This window comes from Microcaecilia unicolor, chromosome 11 (genome assembly GCF_901765095.1).
Source record: "Microcaecilia unicolor chromosome 11, aMicUni1.1, whole genome shotgun sequence".
NCBI classification, from domain to species: Eukaryota; Metazoa; Chordata; class Amphibia; order Gymnophiona; family Siphonopidae; genus Microcaecilia; species Microcaecilia unicolor.
The window spans coordinates 204,834,834-204,849,843 of record NC_044041.1 but is presented as its reverse complement, the minus strand read 5'-3'; the positions used below and the strand labels follow the sequence as shown (position 1 = coordinate 204,849,843).

Genomic DNA, 15,010 nt, shown 5'->3' with positions numbered 1-15,010 from the left:
TTAAATTAGGTGTGGAGTGGGTGTATTCTATAACAACGCGCATGGATTTTAGAAACCCCCATGACCTACTCATTCCACACCCATGGTCACGCCCCCCTTCCAACCATGCGACTTAGAATTTACGCGCATCACTTTATAGAATACGCTTAGACAGCTGTGCATGTAAATTATAACTTACGCCAATTAGTGTCAATAATTGCTTGTTAATTGGCAATTATCAGCACAGATTGACTTGTTAACTAATTAAGTTGCATGCGCAAATCCAGAATATGACCGCAAGTTAAGTCACGCTATATAGAATCCAGGGATAAGTCGTGACTCCTCCACAGAGCACCTCCTACGCTACAATAGAAGCCTCTTGGGATCGATTCAGGAAAGTGCGCCAAAAATGAGGTACAAAAAATATGGGCACTAAACACGTGAGATTACGTTAACAAATAGGGCATAAGTTGGCATGTGCGGGGCGAACTCAAGGCACGAGCACTTACGCCGTGTCAAAGGCCTGGCATAAATACTAGCGCCTAAAGTTGGCAGTTGCACACGAGGGTGAAAATATTCTAAAACTTACATGCTTAACTGAAAGACATGCCCCTGCCCCACCCATGTCCATGTCCACCTGCCCCTATCCACACCCCATCCCACCCATCCATGCGCCACCAGACCCGTCCACACCTCAGCCCCAACCCTGTCCATGCCCCACTTACCCCTGCCCATGCTCCTGTCCCATCTGCCCCTGTTCACACCTCAGCCCTGTCCTTGTCCCATCCACACCCCTGCCCTGCCTCTTATAGTTGTACACGTTAGCACGTCGGCGCTAAGTTCATAGAATAGTGTCTAAGTACAGTTATGCGTAATTACAATTTACAACCAATTAACAACACTTAAGGGCTATTGTTGGTACTTAAGGTCAATCTAATTTAACAATTCAGTCTGGCATACAACTGGCACTATGTTATATCTTGCAGGTCAAAAATTTGGGTGCACAGCTTCATAGAATCTGAGGGTTTATGTTCATAAATCAGCATTTTACTGTATGTGGCAAAAAGGTTTTAAAAATGACCTCCAAAAAGACACCGATACACTTGTCCACTTTATCTACTGTAAGTCATCACCTTGCATTTGAAATTTCTTCAATGTTAACAGGTGCAGTTTTGCTCTTTGATAAAGCACAGGAAATTCAACAACCTTCGCCTTGGACCTTCCTGAAGGCTTTCTCAGGAAACAGGACCTTGAAATTTGGAAAGGTTACGAGAGCAAGAGGCTGCCAGCTTGGTGCCATTTGATAACTCTGAGTTATTGTAAATCTGATAAAACCCTCAGACAAAAAATGTCAGACTAATAAAGGGCTGAGGAGGCGGCTTATCACGATGATCAGCACTCTGTGTATTATCAATAAACAAAGCAAGAGGGGCCCGAGCAGCAGGCTTCACACTGCCCCAGGCTCCAGTGCTATCATAAGCCTATGAATGATTTGTTCAATTAAAATCATTCGTTTACAAATATTAGAGCTGAAAAAGTGATACAGAAGTCGCCCCTCAACATTCCCGTCTTCAAACCACAGCAGCCTCTGTGCTCTAAACACCTGCTGGCCGGGAAGTGGGGGGGGGGGGGGGGGGGGGGTGGAGGGGAAGACCACCTAACTACTGTACTTTCCAACTGCTTCCTGAGCACCTAAAATGATCAGTTGGATAACCAAGCAAGGTAAATGGGCTATTTCCATGGGCCACTGCAAGGAGAGGAACCTATAGCACCTCAGCTGAGCAAGAGTGACAGCAAATGTCTCATCCAGGAATTATGAAGTGCAGCTTATATGCAGTTAGGTTGCTTTGAGCTCGTGTTCATCAGCGTTAATCGGCGGTGATCTTGGAAACACCAAGTCTATCCTGTCTTCGGGAGTCGATATAGACTCGATGGTACTTAACAGAGGCCAAGCACGAGCACAGGTTAGAGAGGGTTTCCTGAAAGTAGAGAAATGTATGCTTTCTACCCTGGCTGAGGAGTAGAGAGACAGCCCCCAGCCACATACTGTAGTAATTATGATCTTTCTGCAATTAATATGCACTTCAGCTGCTAATGATTTTCACAGTTAAAGACAGAGGGTTTGATAGTACGGTAAGCAATATTTCAAAAGATCTATTCATTGTAAGGCTTTAGAGCTATATTCAGTACAACCGCTAAATAAAAAGCATACAGGGACTATTTTTAAACACATAAATGCTTGACATTTGGGCTAATTACATTACAGCAGGGTAAAGTTGAAAGGTATTAGGTGCCCAAGCAAAACTTTAGGCTTTCTCTCAAATATCTGCTGTCCCCTGCCCCTCTATCCCCAAGATTCAGATAATTAAACTCAACAGTCATGATTACCCCCAACATCACCCTTCCCAGAACAATCCTGCAGAAAACAGACATCATATTTAGTTCTCATTATGCCAGAGCCAGGCAGACTTTTACGATCTCTGCCCTGATTGTGGCTGGGCAAATTTGGATGGGCTGGAGTGGGGCTTCGATGATGACAACTTCAATAGTTGGAGAACAAGGCCAATGGCACTATGCCCTGAAAATGGCAAGAACATATCAAGACCAAGTATGCATATCTAGTATCACATCATACCTTATGGTATGACTTTAATCTTGTTTGGGCAGCCTGGATGGACTGTACAGGTCTTTAACTGCTGTCATCTACTATGTTACTACATACAATTTCCAAAAAAATCCCCACTTATCCATTGCAATGAATCATCACCAACAGGGAGAGTTGGCAGTTTACACTGATGTGGCTGTCAGAAGCTGTTGTTTTTCCTTGAGTGCAGTTGCTCCATAACCCCCCCTCCCCTCCCAGAAGACACCACCACCCTGTTAAACAAGATAGGGGACAGCACTGAGTCCCGTGGAAGGCTGGTGAACAGAAAATGATCTTGTCTCCATAAATGAAGCAAATCATTGGAATACTCTATTCCAGAGCACAAAATCTTATAGACAGGGCAAGGGAATCTGACGATTGACCAAGCTGAACGCCAATGATAGAGAATCTGATGATCGACCAAATCAAATGCCAATGTTAAATACAAAGAGACTGACAGGACTGCCTTTCCCTCTGTCAAGCACACAAAGGATGTCATCGTACGATTCAGTGAGAAGGATTTCTGTACTGAACCCCGTTTTGAAACCAGATTAATGGGCTGATGGATGCTGATACGCTCAAGAAAACTGCACAGCTGAAGAACAACCCTTTCTGTGAGCTTGAAAGGGAAATGAAAGGAAGATTAGCTATCAGATGATGGTTTGCCGGATCCTCAGGAGGGAGATAAGACTTCTTTAGTATGGATCTAATGATTCCAAAGTGTGGGAAAGTATATGGACAATAAACTGGTACTGGTAACAGTATTAAGAAAAATGGATAATCCAACTGCTGGATTCTTCGCAAGATGAGAAGGAAGTGAATGGATCTGCCAGAGAAAGAGATGCTCTCATGGTGTCCAAAGGGTTTTTTGTATAACTTCTTGGAATGGTTATCAAGTCTTGTTTATGAATTTAGAGCAGAATGTTTGTTTAGCAAGTTTGACCTCTTTATGGTAATGGTAAAATCGACATTTCTCCACTGATGTTCCACTCTACAGCCCTGTTTTTCCATAAAGTTAGGGTCTGATAATATCATGGGTAACTTTTCTTGGTGTTATTAGTGCAGCCATGAAGTGGTGGTTCTGAGTCCAGGACCCACAACAGCCCTGTTTTCCAGGTCTGAACTTGCTCATTTACTGAGAGACAGGTCAAATGAAGTAACTCAGTAGCACATCTGGTGGCCAATGAATCAACATTAACCTACTTAAATTGTGAGTCTTGTAAAAAATATTGGAAGGCTCCAGATTATTTGTTGTAGAAAGAGGAAAATTTTACTAAAATAATTAATGGGCTGTCCAAGAGAATGATGTCACATTACAATTAAGAAAGTATAAGGTTCCCTCAGGAGACAACACCAGGCCCAAGACGTGGCCTGAAACATAAGTGGGCAAACACTCATAGTGCTCGTGACCCAGGTGATTGAGAACAGCCTTGATCCAGGAGGGGAATCTGATAGGAATTTAAAATCCACAAGTATAACCATTTCTGGATAGTGGATAACAAATCAATGAGAGAGACTAGTGGTTAGTGCAGCCTGGGGAACTGGGTTCAATTCCCACTGCAGCTCCTTGTGACTCTGGGCAAGTCACTTAACCCTCCCATTGTCCCAGGTACAAATAAGTACCTGTATATACCATGTAAACCCCACAGAAAGGCAGTATATCAGGTCCCATTTCCCTTTCCCTATTTGAGATTCTACATGGAATGTTGCTGGTGGAGGAGTAGCCTAGTGGTTAGTGCAGCGGACTTTGATCCTGGGGAACTGGGTTCAATTCCCACTACAGCTCCCTTTGACTCTGGGCAAGTCACTTAACCCTTCATTGCCCCTGGTACAAAATAAGTACCTGAATATATGTAAACCGCTTTGAATGTAGTTGCAAAAACCTCAAAAAGGTGGTATAGTAAGCCCCAGTACCATCCCCCATCTCTTTCCAGTGAACTGCTGATAGTGAAAAAGGACAAAATGAAAAAGAGTTTTAGTACTGATGTGAATAAGTAGCAGCACAGTAAGGGAGAACGGTGAGGTGTCCACTATACTAATAGGAAGGACAATAGAATGAAGGATAGAAACAGCGCCTCCCACTGGTGAAGATCTATTTGTACATATAAATGAGAAACCCTGTGGAGTATACTGGAGAAGACACTCAAGCTCACTACCCATCAGTCAGGTTCTGGCCTGTAGTGAATCATAAATGCCAAACCAATCTAACATTTAAGAGATCTGCCTTCCAAGAAGTGCGGGGCACAGTCAGAGGAATAGAGGGCCACTGCATGAATTGGACACTTACCACCAGAACAGATGAGAAACTGGGTTACTGGTGGGCTTGACATGGACAAGGATGACTGAGCCTTCCCCACACATCTACTGAACCCATCTCAGGAGAAGTGGACACATTTAAGCAATAGGCAAAGGAGAAGAGGTGGCAGGAATATTAACAGCTGCCCCGAGCAGGGCCCCAAAAAGCAGAATCAGTCTGTATTAGTGAAAATTGCACAAATGATGCATTTCACGCCATAGCTACAGTTGGTACATCACTACCGTCCCTATCAAACTCTGTATCTCCCACCCTCTGTCCATTCAGGCCACTCTTTTTCAGTGCCCAATTCACACATACATTGATAAAATGAAGGGAACTCTATTTCATATCATATATCTAATGGGGTTCTTTCTGAAAAGGATTTCACCTGTTTTCAAACAAGCTCCACCTTGTCTGACCTGTCCCTTTTAACACTGGGCCAGACCTGGATATTAAGTGGCTCACACCCGGACAGTGCCCTGAATATTTGGGCAGATCTCTCTGGCACCATCTGGTTCATTAGAAACTCCAAAATCACAGCTTCACACTTACTGTGTAGAGCACTGGATACAGGAAAGAGTTATCACCCTGAATTGAATAAGAATCATTCAACATCTAAAGTGGAGAAAAAAGGGTTCACAGTAACGCCACCCAGCCAGCCCAAGATGGTTCATGTCAGGACAGAAACAGGACTTATCTGGTCTGTACTGATATCCGGTGATGGTACCTGTACAGCTACCCGGTTAATTTAGGACTATCCTAACTGGGCAGCTCTCTGGGTAGCATCACTAAATATCTTGAGTGTAATTCAGCTAGCAGTGACCAGCGTTTACAAAAACACTGACCACCACCGCTGAACTCTACCCCCAACAGTTTATCACCTTAAATAGACTTAGAACAGGTCTACAATAAAGCCACCCATAAGTACTGGATAGCAGGGACTGTTGATGGGCAGTAATAGAGTGAGGTATTTTGGCAGAGCTGTGGGTGGCAATCCCTGGGCAGCTGTGAGCTGCGTTGGCAGAACTGACGACAAAAATGTAATTACTTTCGTAAGAAATATTTGAGAGCAAAACCCGACGATACTGACAGTTTGACTGAACATACCAGGTAGTGACATCATTCGGTGTCTTGAGTTTCAACTGGAAACTGGTACCCAGTAACCTCAGTACAGAAAGTGAATGTGAGAGTGGACTGGAGCTACCCAACACAATATCAGGAATCTAGTTTCCTGGCTCTCCTTCTCTCTCTCACCCTACTTTGCTCTTCTCTCCAGCTGTTGAACAGGATCTCAGGTTGCTGTTCTGCTTCTCTCTTGCCCTGTTGACTGAACTCCCCCCCCCCCTCCCTAAACACCTCAGCTGATGTCCTTGGTTATTCTGCAAAGCTGATCTCACGTGTTATAGAGCAATGCTATTTCCTATAACAATTCTCACATACCGTACATAGAAGGGCAGATGAGTCCATCTTGTTATGTAATTGGCAAGTGGTTATTGCTCTGGGTCACCAGAAATGGCTAAACCAGTCCATTTGCTAAACAAAGCCTTCCTTCTCTCTTCTCTTTCACTGTCTCTCCACACTCCACAGCAATTGTAATAACAATTGGAAAAGTAGACTCAAGATTGATAGGATTCATCCTCATCTCATAACTCAGACCCTACACTTGGATCTTAGCCACATAGGAGGCAAATCGATAAATTAGCATCTCCATTTAGGAGCTGATGCCAAGTGCTGAGAACCAGTTTTATAATGGCATTTGTGCACTACAAGGCATGAGTCAGCATGGGCACGCCTAATTTTAGGTGTGACCATTTATGCTATGTCAATGGAAGGGGTCAACGGGCGTCTACATGTGCGTAACTGATAGCGTTCTGTACGTTGTGCACATGGCCCACTCATGCTCCACCCACATATAAAACCCTTTGCAGCTAGGCGCTACCTTTTTACAATTATTGGTGCCTACGATGAGCATAAGAGGCAGGTACATGTAGACACCAATTTATACAAATCTCCGATGAGGGCAATTCTATGACCCAGGTGCTAAAAGTTACACAGAAGTAGGTGCCCATATAGATGATTAACGCCTAGTCACTGTTCTGGAAAGACATATCTATCTTTCGTATTGTGCATATGGGTGGAGCTTGGGTGGGGGGGGGGGGCGGAGATTCTATCTACACCGTAACTGACAAAATCACTGCCACACACCAGGTCTATGAACAATAGGCAAGCCAATACCAGGATATGCCGGTATCTATATCAGAACTTAGACAACCTAGTTCCATTACAGAATGATTACTGCAATGTACTCTACGCCAGCTGCAAAGAGCAGCCTAGAACACTGCAGCTAGACTCATATTTGGCAAAACAAAATATGAAAGTGCTAAGCCCCTACGAGACAAACTACACTGGCTCCCAATTAAAGAACGCATCACGTTCAAAATTTGCTCCCTAGTTCACAAAATCATTCACGGAGATGCACCAGCCTACATGTCAGACCTGATAGACCTACCACCCAGGAATGCCAAAAGATCATCCCGCACATTCCTTAACTTGCACTTCCCTAACTACAAAGGTCTAAAATACAAATTAATGCATGCGTCTAACTTTACCTACTTGAGCGCACAGTTATGGAAGGCACTGCCGTGCAACTTAAAAAAGATCTACGAACTAACGAACTTCCCCAAACTACTGAAGACCCATCTCTTTAACAAGGCTTACCACAAAAATCAACTAATGTGAATACTATCATGCTTTTTCTCTCTCATTATCATGTTACCCAAGATCCTTCTATTACACTGTTTTCTAATATATTTCTACCACTCATGATGTATTGTAAGCCACATTGAGCCTGCAAAGAGGTGGGAAAATTTGGGATACAAATGCAATAAATAAATAAATAAATACATACATAAATAAACGAACGTCTACTGATTGGCCTTGGGGCACCAGAGTTACTCACAAAGAGGCCAAAGAGCCCCGATACTGTCACTCAGTGGCCAGATGCCACTACTCACCCATTGGGGTTTGCACATTGTTATTAGGCTTTGTCTCAACGGCATATCTGGTGGGGACCAGTATCTCATACTCCACTCTCTCGGTATCAGACTCCACTATTCAGAAACCTTTTCTGTGTTTTGAAAAGGGGCAAGAAATGTGCACACTGAGCCTGAGCAAGCGAACGTGTCGATCCCATCAGAAGCTGCCCAGCATCCCCTATCTGCCGAAAAGCAGGAGCTCATTTGCAAGGCTTATCACATGATAATATTACCATACTGGGAGCTGAGGTTACTAGTAACAAATTAAAGTGTCAGTCCTGCTTCCTGTTATCAGTTGCTAATGTCCCTCTTCTAACCTCCAAGAAGCAGGACCTGCCGTACACTACAGGATTCAAATACCCTGATTCTTGATACTTTTTGTAATAGTCGTGAGACACTGGTTAGATGTCACCATTTGTTATTTCTTATATTTCATTAGCAGAATCAGAAGCCTAATCGGATTCATTTCTAAGTCTCCATGCTGCTTTTCTAATTTAATAGCAGGTTTTCACACAACCATTTGCTATCGGAGTTTCTGGCACAAAAGTTAATGCCCTGAAATTTGAGTAACATTGTCATTTATACAGAACACAAAGAGACAAGAGAGAGAGAGAGAGAGAGAGAGAAAGAAAAAGTTTCTGCAGCGCCTCCTACAGCACAGGTGGAAACATGGCAGCTGATGATGAGGATGAGGATGACAACGATGAACTACTTGGACCAGAAACATGAACATGCACTTTCACAACAAAGAAATATTTCCCAGATGGAGGTCACCACCCATCGCCACAACTTGCCATGTCCCAGCTCTGGCATCTCCATCCCAGTTCCACATATTTTTTCCTAATCTTTTACTGCAAAGGTCACGGAAAAGGACTGTGTCTCAGACCTGAAAGTACTGGAACTGACATAGGGGAGAAAAGCCAAGAGCGATGTTAGTTGGCATTGCACACAATAAAGAGGAATTAAAATATGGGAAGAGAAAGGCCTACGATGTTGGCCTCAGACAAAGCTTCTGTGGACCAGCAGAGTTCTGGCAACTTCTCCAAGGGTAGAAAAGTGAAGATCTGGAGAAACTTTAGTATCACAGATGCCACATTTTGAGTCACATTTCTTTTCCATTTTAGCAATACTACAGAGATTTGAAAAGTTCATTATTCTAACATCTTCCTTTGCCTTTACCAAAATACTCCAGTAGTGGGAAGGGTTAATTACAAAGTTGCTCTATTTTCTTTTACAACAGGGGTAGTTAAGATGAACAGAGCTGTATCCCCAGGGTCCAGTGACTTTCAGGTAAAATAATAAACATGACTGATCACAGAAAACTACACATTACGTTCCTTGCTATGGAGTTTGGCCATTTTTCATGACAAAGGTATTGCAAGATGTTTGACTGTACGTTATTCAGTATAAAACCAAGTGCTGGCTGAAGCGTCACCTGCTCAGTCCACAGAAGGGAATATTGTTGGACAAAACAGAGGTATCATCCATATTTACAGATGGATATGTGGGTCTTAATTCAAAGAAACTACCCAGAAACCAGTTCTTGTAAACATTCCTCCAAAAATTCAGATCGATACGTTATGATATCAACTGAATACTGAATCCAATCTATCTTGGTTTTAATTTATGATACAATTAATTATGACACCATTGCACTGCAAATGGGGATAACCCCGAAAATCCACCAAGACACACAGACTACACAGTAACCAGCATGTGCCCATTCAAAATATTGTCTCTGGCCACAGTCTATCAGGAGATCCATAAAAGGTTACACACATCTCTGCGTTCTACAATTCAAAGCCACTCCTGGCTAAAAGATCTATCCCAGGCTCCCCGTAGCCACCAAATAAGTGACACCATTGAAGGCACGAGATGGAAATGACCCAGGGTAGATTTGTAACTTGTTTATAAGATAAACAGAATTTCCAGTAGCCTGAGTATCACCTTCATGAAATCAAAAACTCGTTAAGTATATAAAATGTGACAGAACAGCGACCACACAGGCTACAGCAGAAACCAAATCCTTAATGGGTATGGTAGAAAAGGGGGCAGTGGCGAGATGCTGATTAAAGAGGCATTTTACCTGTTGCAGCTGAATTTTAATAATGTTTATTCATTTACTAAGAGCCTGATTCACATTTGCATAAGATGAGAAAACTGAAAGCCCCTGGTACAGCTGCTTGCGATTAAAACTGTCTAACGGCAGTAACCTTGTGTTTTGGAGGTGTTATTTCACTCCAGAAGGTAGAAGAAAACAAATAAACAAAGCAAAAAAAAAAATCCCAAAATGATTTTCACTTTTGGAGCGGTTCATCTGATTGGCTGCCATGTAGATCACATGACTGTTAAGTTACGGGACAACAGACAATAAACCAGCATAATCTGCAACTCTTTCCAAGCAGTAGGGCAGCTTTCACGGTGCTGTGATCACGGAGAGAACTGGTCAGATAGGAGAAATTGCTGTTAACACGTTATAATAATTCAATTATAAGGGAAAAATATATAAAAATATGGGAGGCCGATATTCAGCACTAGTTAACAGGACAAAGACCGGAACTAAGTATCCAGGTCTAATTCCACCAGTGGTGATCACTGTTTAAAGAATCGCTGACAGCTATGGACTGAATACTGAACCCATAGTATCTGTTTCATAGTTTATCTCCTCCCTTCTCCTCCCCCCATTCCAGTATAACTAGCTTAAGGGGTCCTTTTACTAAGCTAGATAAGTAATGCCACACTGGGAAAAGACCAAGGGTCCATCGAGCCCAGCAACCTGTCCACGACAGCGGCCAATCCAGGCCAAGAGCACCTGGTGAGCTTCCCAAACGTACAGACATTCTATACAATGAAGCCATTGTGACATCACTAATGAGGTTGGCTCTTATTGGTGGAATGAGCCACTATGACATCACAATAGGTTAAATCACTGCTCTATGTAATAAAAGTGAGCCAAGTAGAGGACATAAGTACATAAGTAATGCCACACTGGGAAAAGACCAAGGGTCCATCGAGCCCAGCATCCTGTCCACGACAGCGGCCAATTCAGGCCAAGAGCACCTGGTGAGCTTCCCAAACGTACAGACATTCTATACAATGAAGCCATTGTGACATCACTAATGAGGTTGGCTCTTATTGGTGGAATGAGCCACTATGACATCACAATAGGTTAAATCACTGCTCTATGTAATAAAAGTGAGCCAAGTAGAGGACATAAGTACATAAGTAATGCCACACTGGGAAAAGACCAAGGGTCCATCGAGCCCAGCATTCTGTCCACAACAGTGGCCAATCCCCCAAGCTGGGGAAAAAGGGGTTCTGTGCTGGCATCAGTGCGCATTTTTGATGCATGCTGAGGTCCCTTTTACCGCAGCAGGTAAAAGATTGTTTTTTAAAGAAATGACCGTGCGGCAAGCGAAGCACTCGCTGTGTGGCCATTTCGGGAGGGAGTACTTACCCCCACCCGTTGAAGGTGGCAGTAAGGGCTCCCAGGCTAGCCAGGTGGTAACTCTGCAGCGCATGGCACCGACTGATTACCACCAGGTAGACAAAAATATTTTTGTAGCACCAGAAATGGCGCACGCTGGGGGTGGGAACTCGGTAGATCGGCAGTACTTCCGGCTTAGCAAGTGGGCTTACCACCACTTAGTAAAAGACCCCCCTCAGTGATTGTGATGACTGTCTTGGGTGGTCCTGAATACAGCCACCAGGTGTCACCCTTAAGCAATGGCCATGCCGCCCTCTCTCCTAGGAACTATCAATGCTACCTGCGCAGCATTTTCCACCCTTCCCAAGTGAGCTGGGAAATGGAAGACCCAACTTGGGGGCAGAACTAAGGTAGGGTTACCATATTTTGTCCTCTCAAAAAGAGGACACATGTCCCGCCCACTGCCCTGCCCACACCCTGCCCCTTTCGCATCCTCGCCCCGCCCCCCCTGTCACATATTCCCCTCCCCTGCCCCCCCTCCCCTCCCCTCCTATCTACTGCCCTGGTGGTCTAGTGACCTCTTCGGGGCAGGAAAGAGCCCCCTCTTTCCTGCCCGGAGCTCTGTCCTTGCCCTGCATCCTGTTGCCATGACGGTCTCGGGATTCAAAATGGCCACCGAGAGTTGTAGTCGCGCGAGGCCGCTTCAACTCTCGGTAGCCATTTTGAATCCCTAGACCGTCACAGCAACAGTATGCAGGGCAAGGGCAGCGCTCTGGGCAGAAAAGAGGGGGCTCTTTCCTGCCTCGAAGAGGTCACTAGACCACCAGGGCAGTAGATAGTAAGTAAGGGAAGGGGAGGCTAGGATAGGCCCGCCCACCCACTTGTCCAGAAATCCGGACAAACGGGTGGACTGGCAAAACCCGTCCGGACGCCCGGACATATCCTCAAAAAGAGGACATGTCCGGGTAAATCTGGACATATGGTAACCCTAAACTAAGGCCCTGTTCCATGGTAAAGCCCAGCACTCATTACCTGAGTCACCAGGCTGGCCAGTAAAACTAGCTTATGTTTTAGCAATGTTCAAGCTCCTGGAGCAAAACTATATTCCTCTCCTTAATTCTGGTGCCTTCTGCTTCAGTTCCTGCTGGGAGCACCATTCAAGAAATCAGCTTCCACCTTCTCACAGCCAGTCCTAGCTTTCAAGCACTTTTTCTGCTCTTATAGAGGACAATTAGCAGTGAGTGAAGTCCTGTCCACTTCCCTTTCTACCTGAGTGAAGTCCTGTCCACTTCCAGTACATACAGGAGAGTCCGTAACCAAATCAGCAGTTGCAAACATTTGACAATCATTTTCCGAGAGTTCAAACATCACCAATATATTCATAAACTGTAAGTACCAGTGTGCTGCCCAGCCTGAGCCAGTATAACCCCAGGCTAAGACCTGGCAGTAATCCAGGGCCCAGGACCCCTGCCTTTCTGGCTAGGAGTTTACTGAAAGGTACCACAGAGAACAGTCCCTGCCTCCTCACTAACTTACAAACACAGCCTGGCTTCTTGGCGGACCACTGATTATTCTTTTGGCAAGTAATTGTTTTTTGTCCCACCAGCTCAAAGGCAGGCTGGCATTCGAACTTCAGAGTGTCCCCGTGATAGAATCTTGATCCCTCTCTCTTCCCATAGGCTGGTATTCCGGGATCCCCACAACTGCCTTGATCAATTTCTGAAAGAGAAGAGACAAAAGTTAATGAACAAAAACACAGCAGGCGACACCTTTTTCACCACTCATCGAGTCCAACAAAACAGAAAAAAATATCCATTCTTTTTGTGGCCGGCGAGGTGTTATTTTGCACTATATAATATCTCTCATTAGAGTGGAGGAGTGGCCTAGTGGTTAGAGCACCGGTCTTGATATCCAGAGGTGGCCGGTTCAAATCCCACTTCTGTTCTTTGTGATCTTGGGCAAGTCACTTAACCCTCCATTGTCTCAGGTACAAACTTAGAAGTGTGAGACTAACAGGGAAATACCCAGTATACCTGAATGTAACTCAAGTTGAGCAACTACTGAAAAAGGTGTGAGTAAAATCCAAATAAATAAATGACCCCCTGTATACAACAATGCCCTTAGCTCCTGTCATCAGAAATATTGAATATAAGTCCCATCTACCTCCTGTACCATATTTCAGAGGTGTCACATTGAGCTATGGTCAAGCACATTTATAGCAGTTTGTTGGCTCTATGTCCACTTGCTATGAAGAGATTCCGATATTTCTACTTTTAAGTTTTTATTGAGGACAGACAGAGGCTCAAGGGGACTTTAGTTCCTCCCAGTTGCCTCTCTGACAAGTCATATCATGGGACATCACCATGCATCATCTGTCACCTTCACTTTTGTCTGCCATTTGAAGAAATGACTATGACTTGACAAAGGGGCTCTCTGTGGAACGGCATCTACCACCTAAGTAACCCCCCCCCTTTTTGAAAAAGCACATGAAAACAGTTTACATTGAGAAGGAAATGGAAATATTACAGATGGAGAGTCAGAAGAGGTTGCAAGCGGGGGTCAGAAATCATAGAGAAGGAACAGGAAAATTACACTTATTAAGTAGGACTAGATAGTTATGGTTGAGATAAATGCAAAAGGAAGGACAGTTGTTGTAGATTGCCAAGCGATTCACCTTTGGGCCTCAAAAGTCTCCATGACATTCCAACTAGCCTCAAAGAATCGTTGGGTTACATTTTGGGGTGAAAACTCATCCACCCTCCAGTATGTCCACAAGTGCAAAGTGATGCATGTGGGTAAGAGGAACCCGAATTATAGCTACGTCTTGCAAGGTTCCGCGTTAGGAGTTACGGATCAAGAAAGGGATCTGGGTGTCGTCGTCGATGATACGCTGAAACCTTCTGCTCAGTGTGCTGCTGCGGCTAGGAAAGCGAATAGAATGTTGGGTGTTATTAGGAAGGGTATGGAGTCCAGATGCGCGGATGTTATAATGCCGTTGTATCGCTCCATGGTGCGACCGCACCTGGAATATTGTGTTCAGTACTGGTCTCCGTATCTCAAAAAAGATATAGTAGAATTAGAAAAGGTACAGCGAAGGGCGACGAAAATGATAGTGGGGATGGGACGACTTTCCTATGAAGAGAGGCTGAGAAGGCTAGGGCTTTTCAGCTTGGAGAAGAGACGGCTGAGGGGAGATATGATAGAAGTGTATAAAATAATGAGTGGAATGGATCGGGTGGATGTGAAGCGACTGTTCACGCTATCCAAAAATACTAGGACTAGAGGGCATGAGTTGAAGCTACAGTGTGGTAAATTTAAAACGAATCGGAGAAAATTTTTCTTCACCCAACGTGTAATTAGACTCTGGAATTTGTTGCCGGAGAACGTGGTACGGGCGGTTAGCTTGACGGAGTTTAAAAAGGGGTTAGATAGATTCCTAAAGGACAAGTCCATAGACCGCTATTAAATGGACTTGGAAAAATTCCGCATTTTTAGGTATAACTTGTCTGGAATGTTTTTACGTTTGGGGAGCGTGCCAGGTGCCCTTGACCTGGATTGGCCACTGTCGGTGACAGGATGCTGGGCTAGATGGACCTTTGGTCTTTCCCAGTATGGCACTACTTATGTAC

General features: G+C 44.3%; 1 protein-coding gene across 1 annotated transcript in view; it reads right to left on the bottom strand.

Annotated features, from left to right (window-relative positions):
* CSMD2 (CUB and Sushi multiple domains 2) overlaps positions 1-15,010 on the bottom strand; it is a 507,359-nt gene that overhangs the window by 151,842 nt on the left and 340,507 nt on the right. The window contains exon 13 of the mRNA XM_030220011.1: positions 12,918-13,100. Coding sequence (XP_030075871.1) covers positions 12,918-13,100 — 183 coding nt within the window. The remainder of the gene's footprint in view (positions 1-12,917; positions 13,101-15,010) is intronic.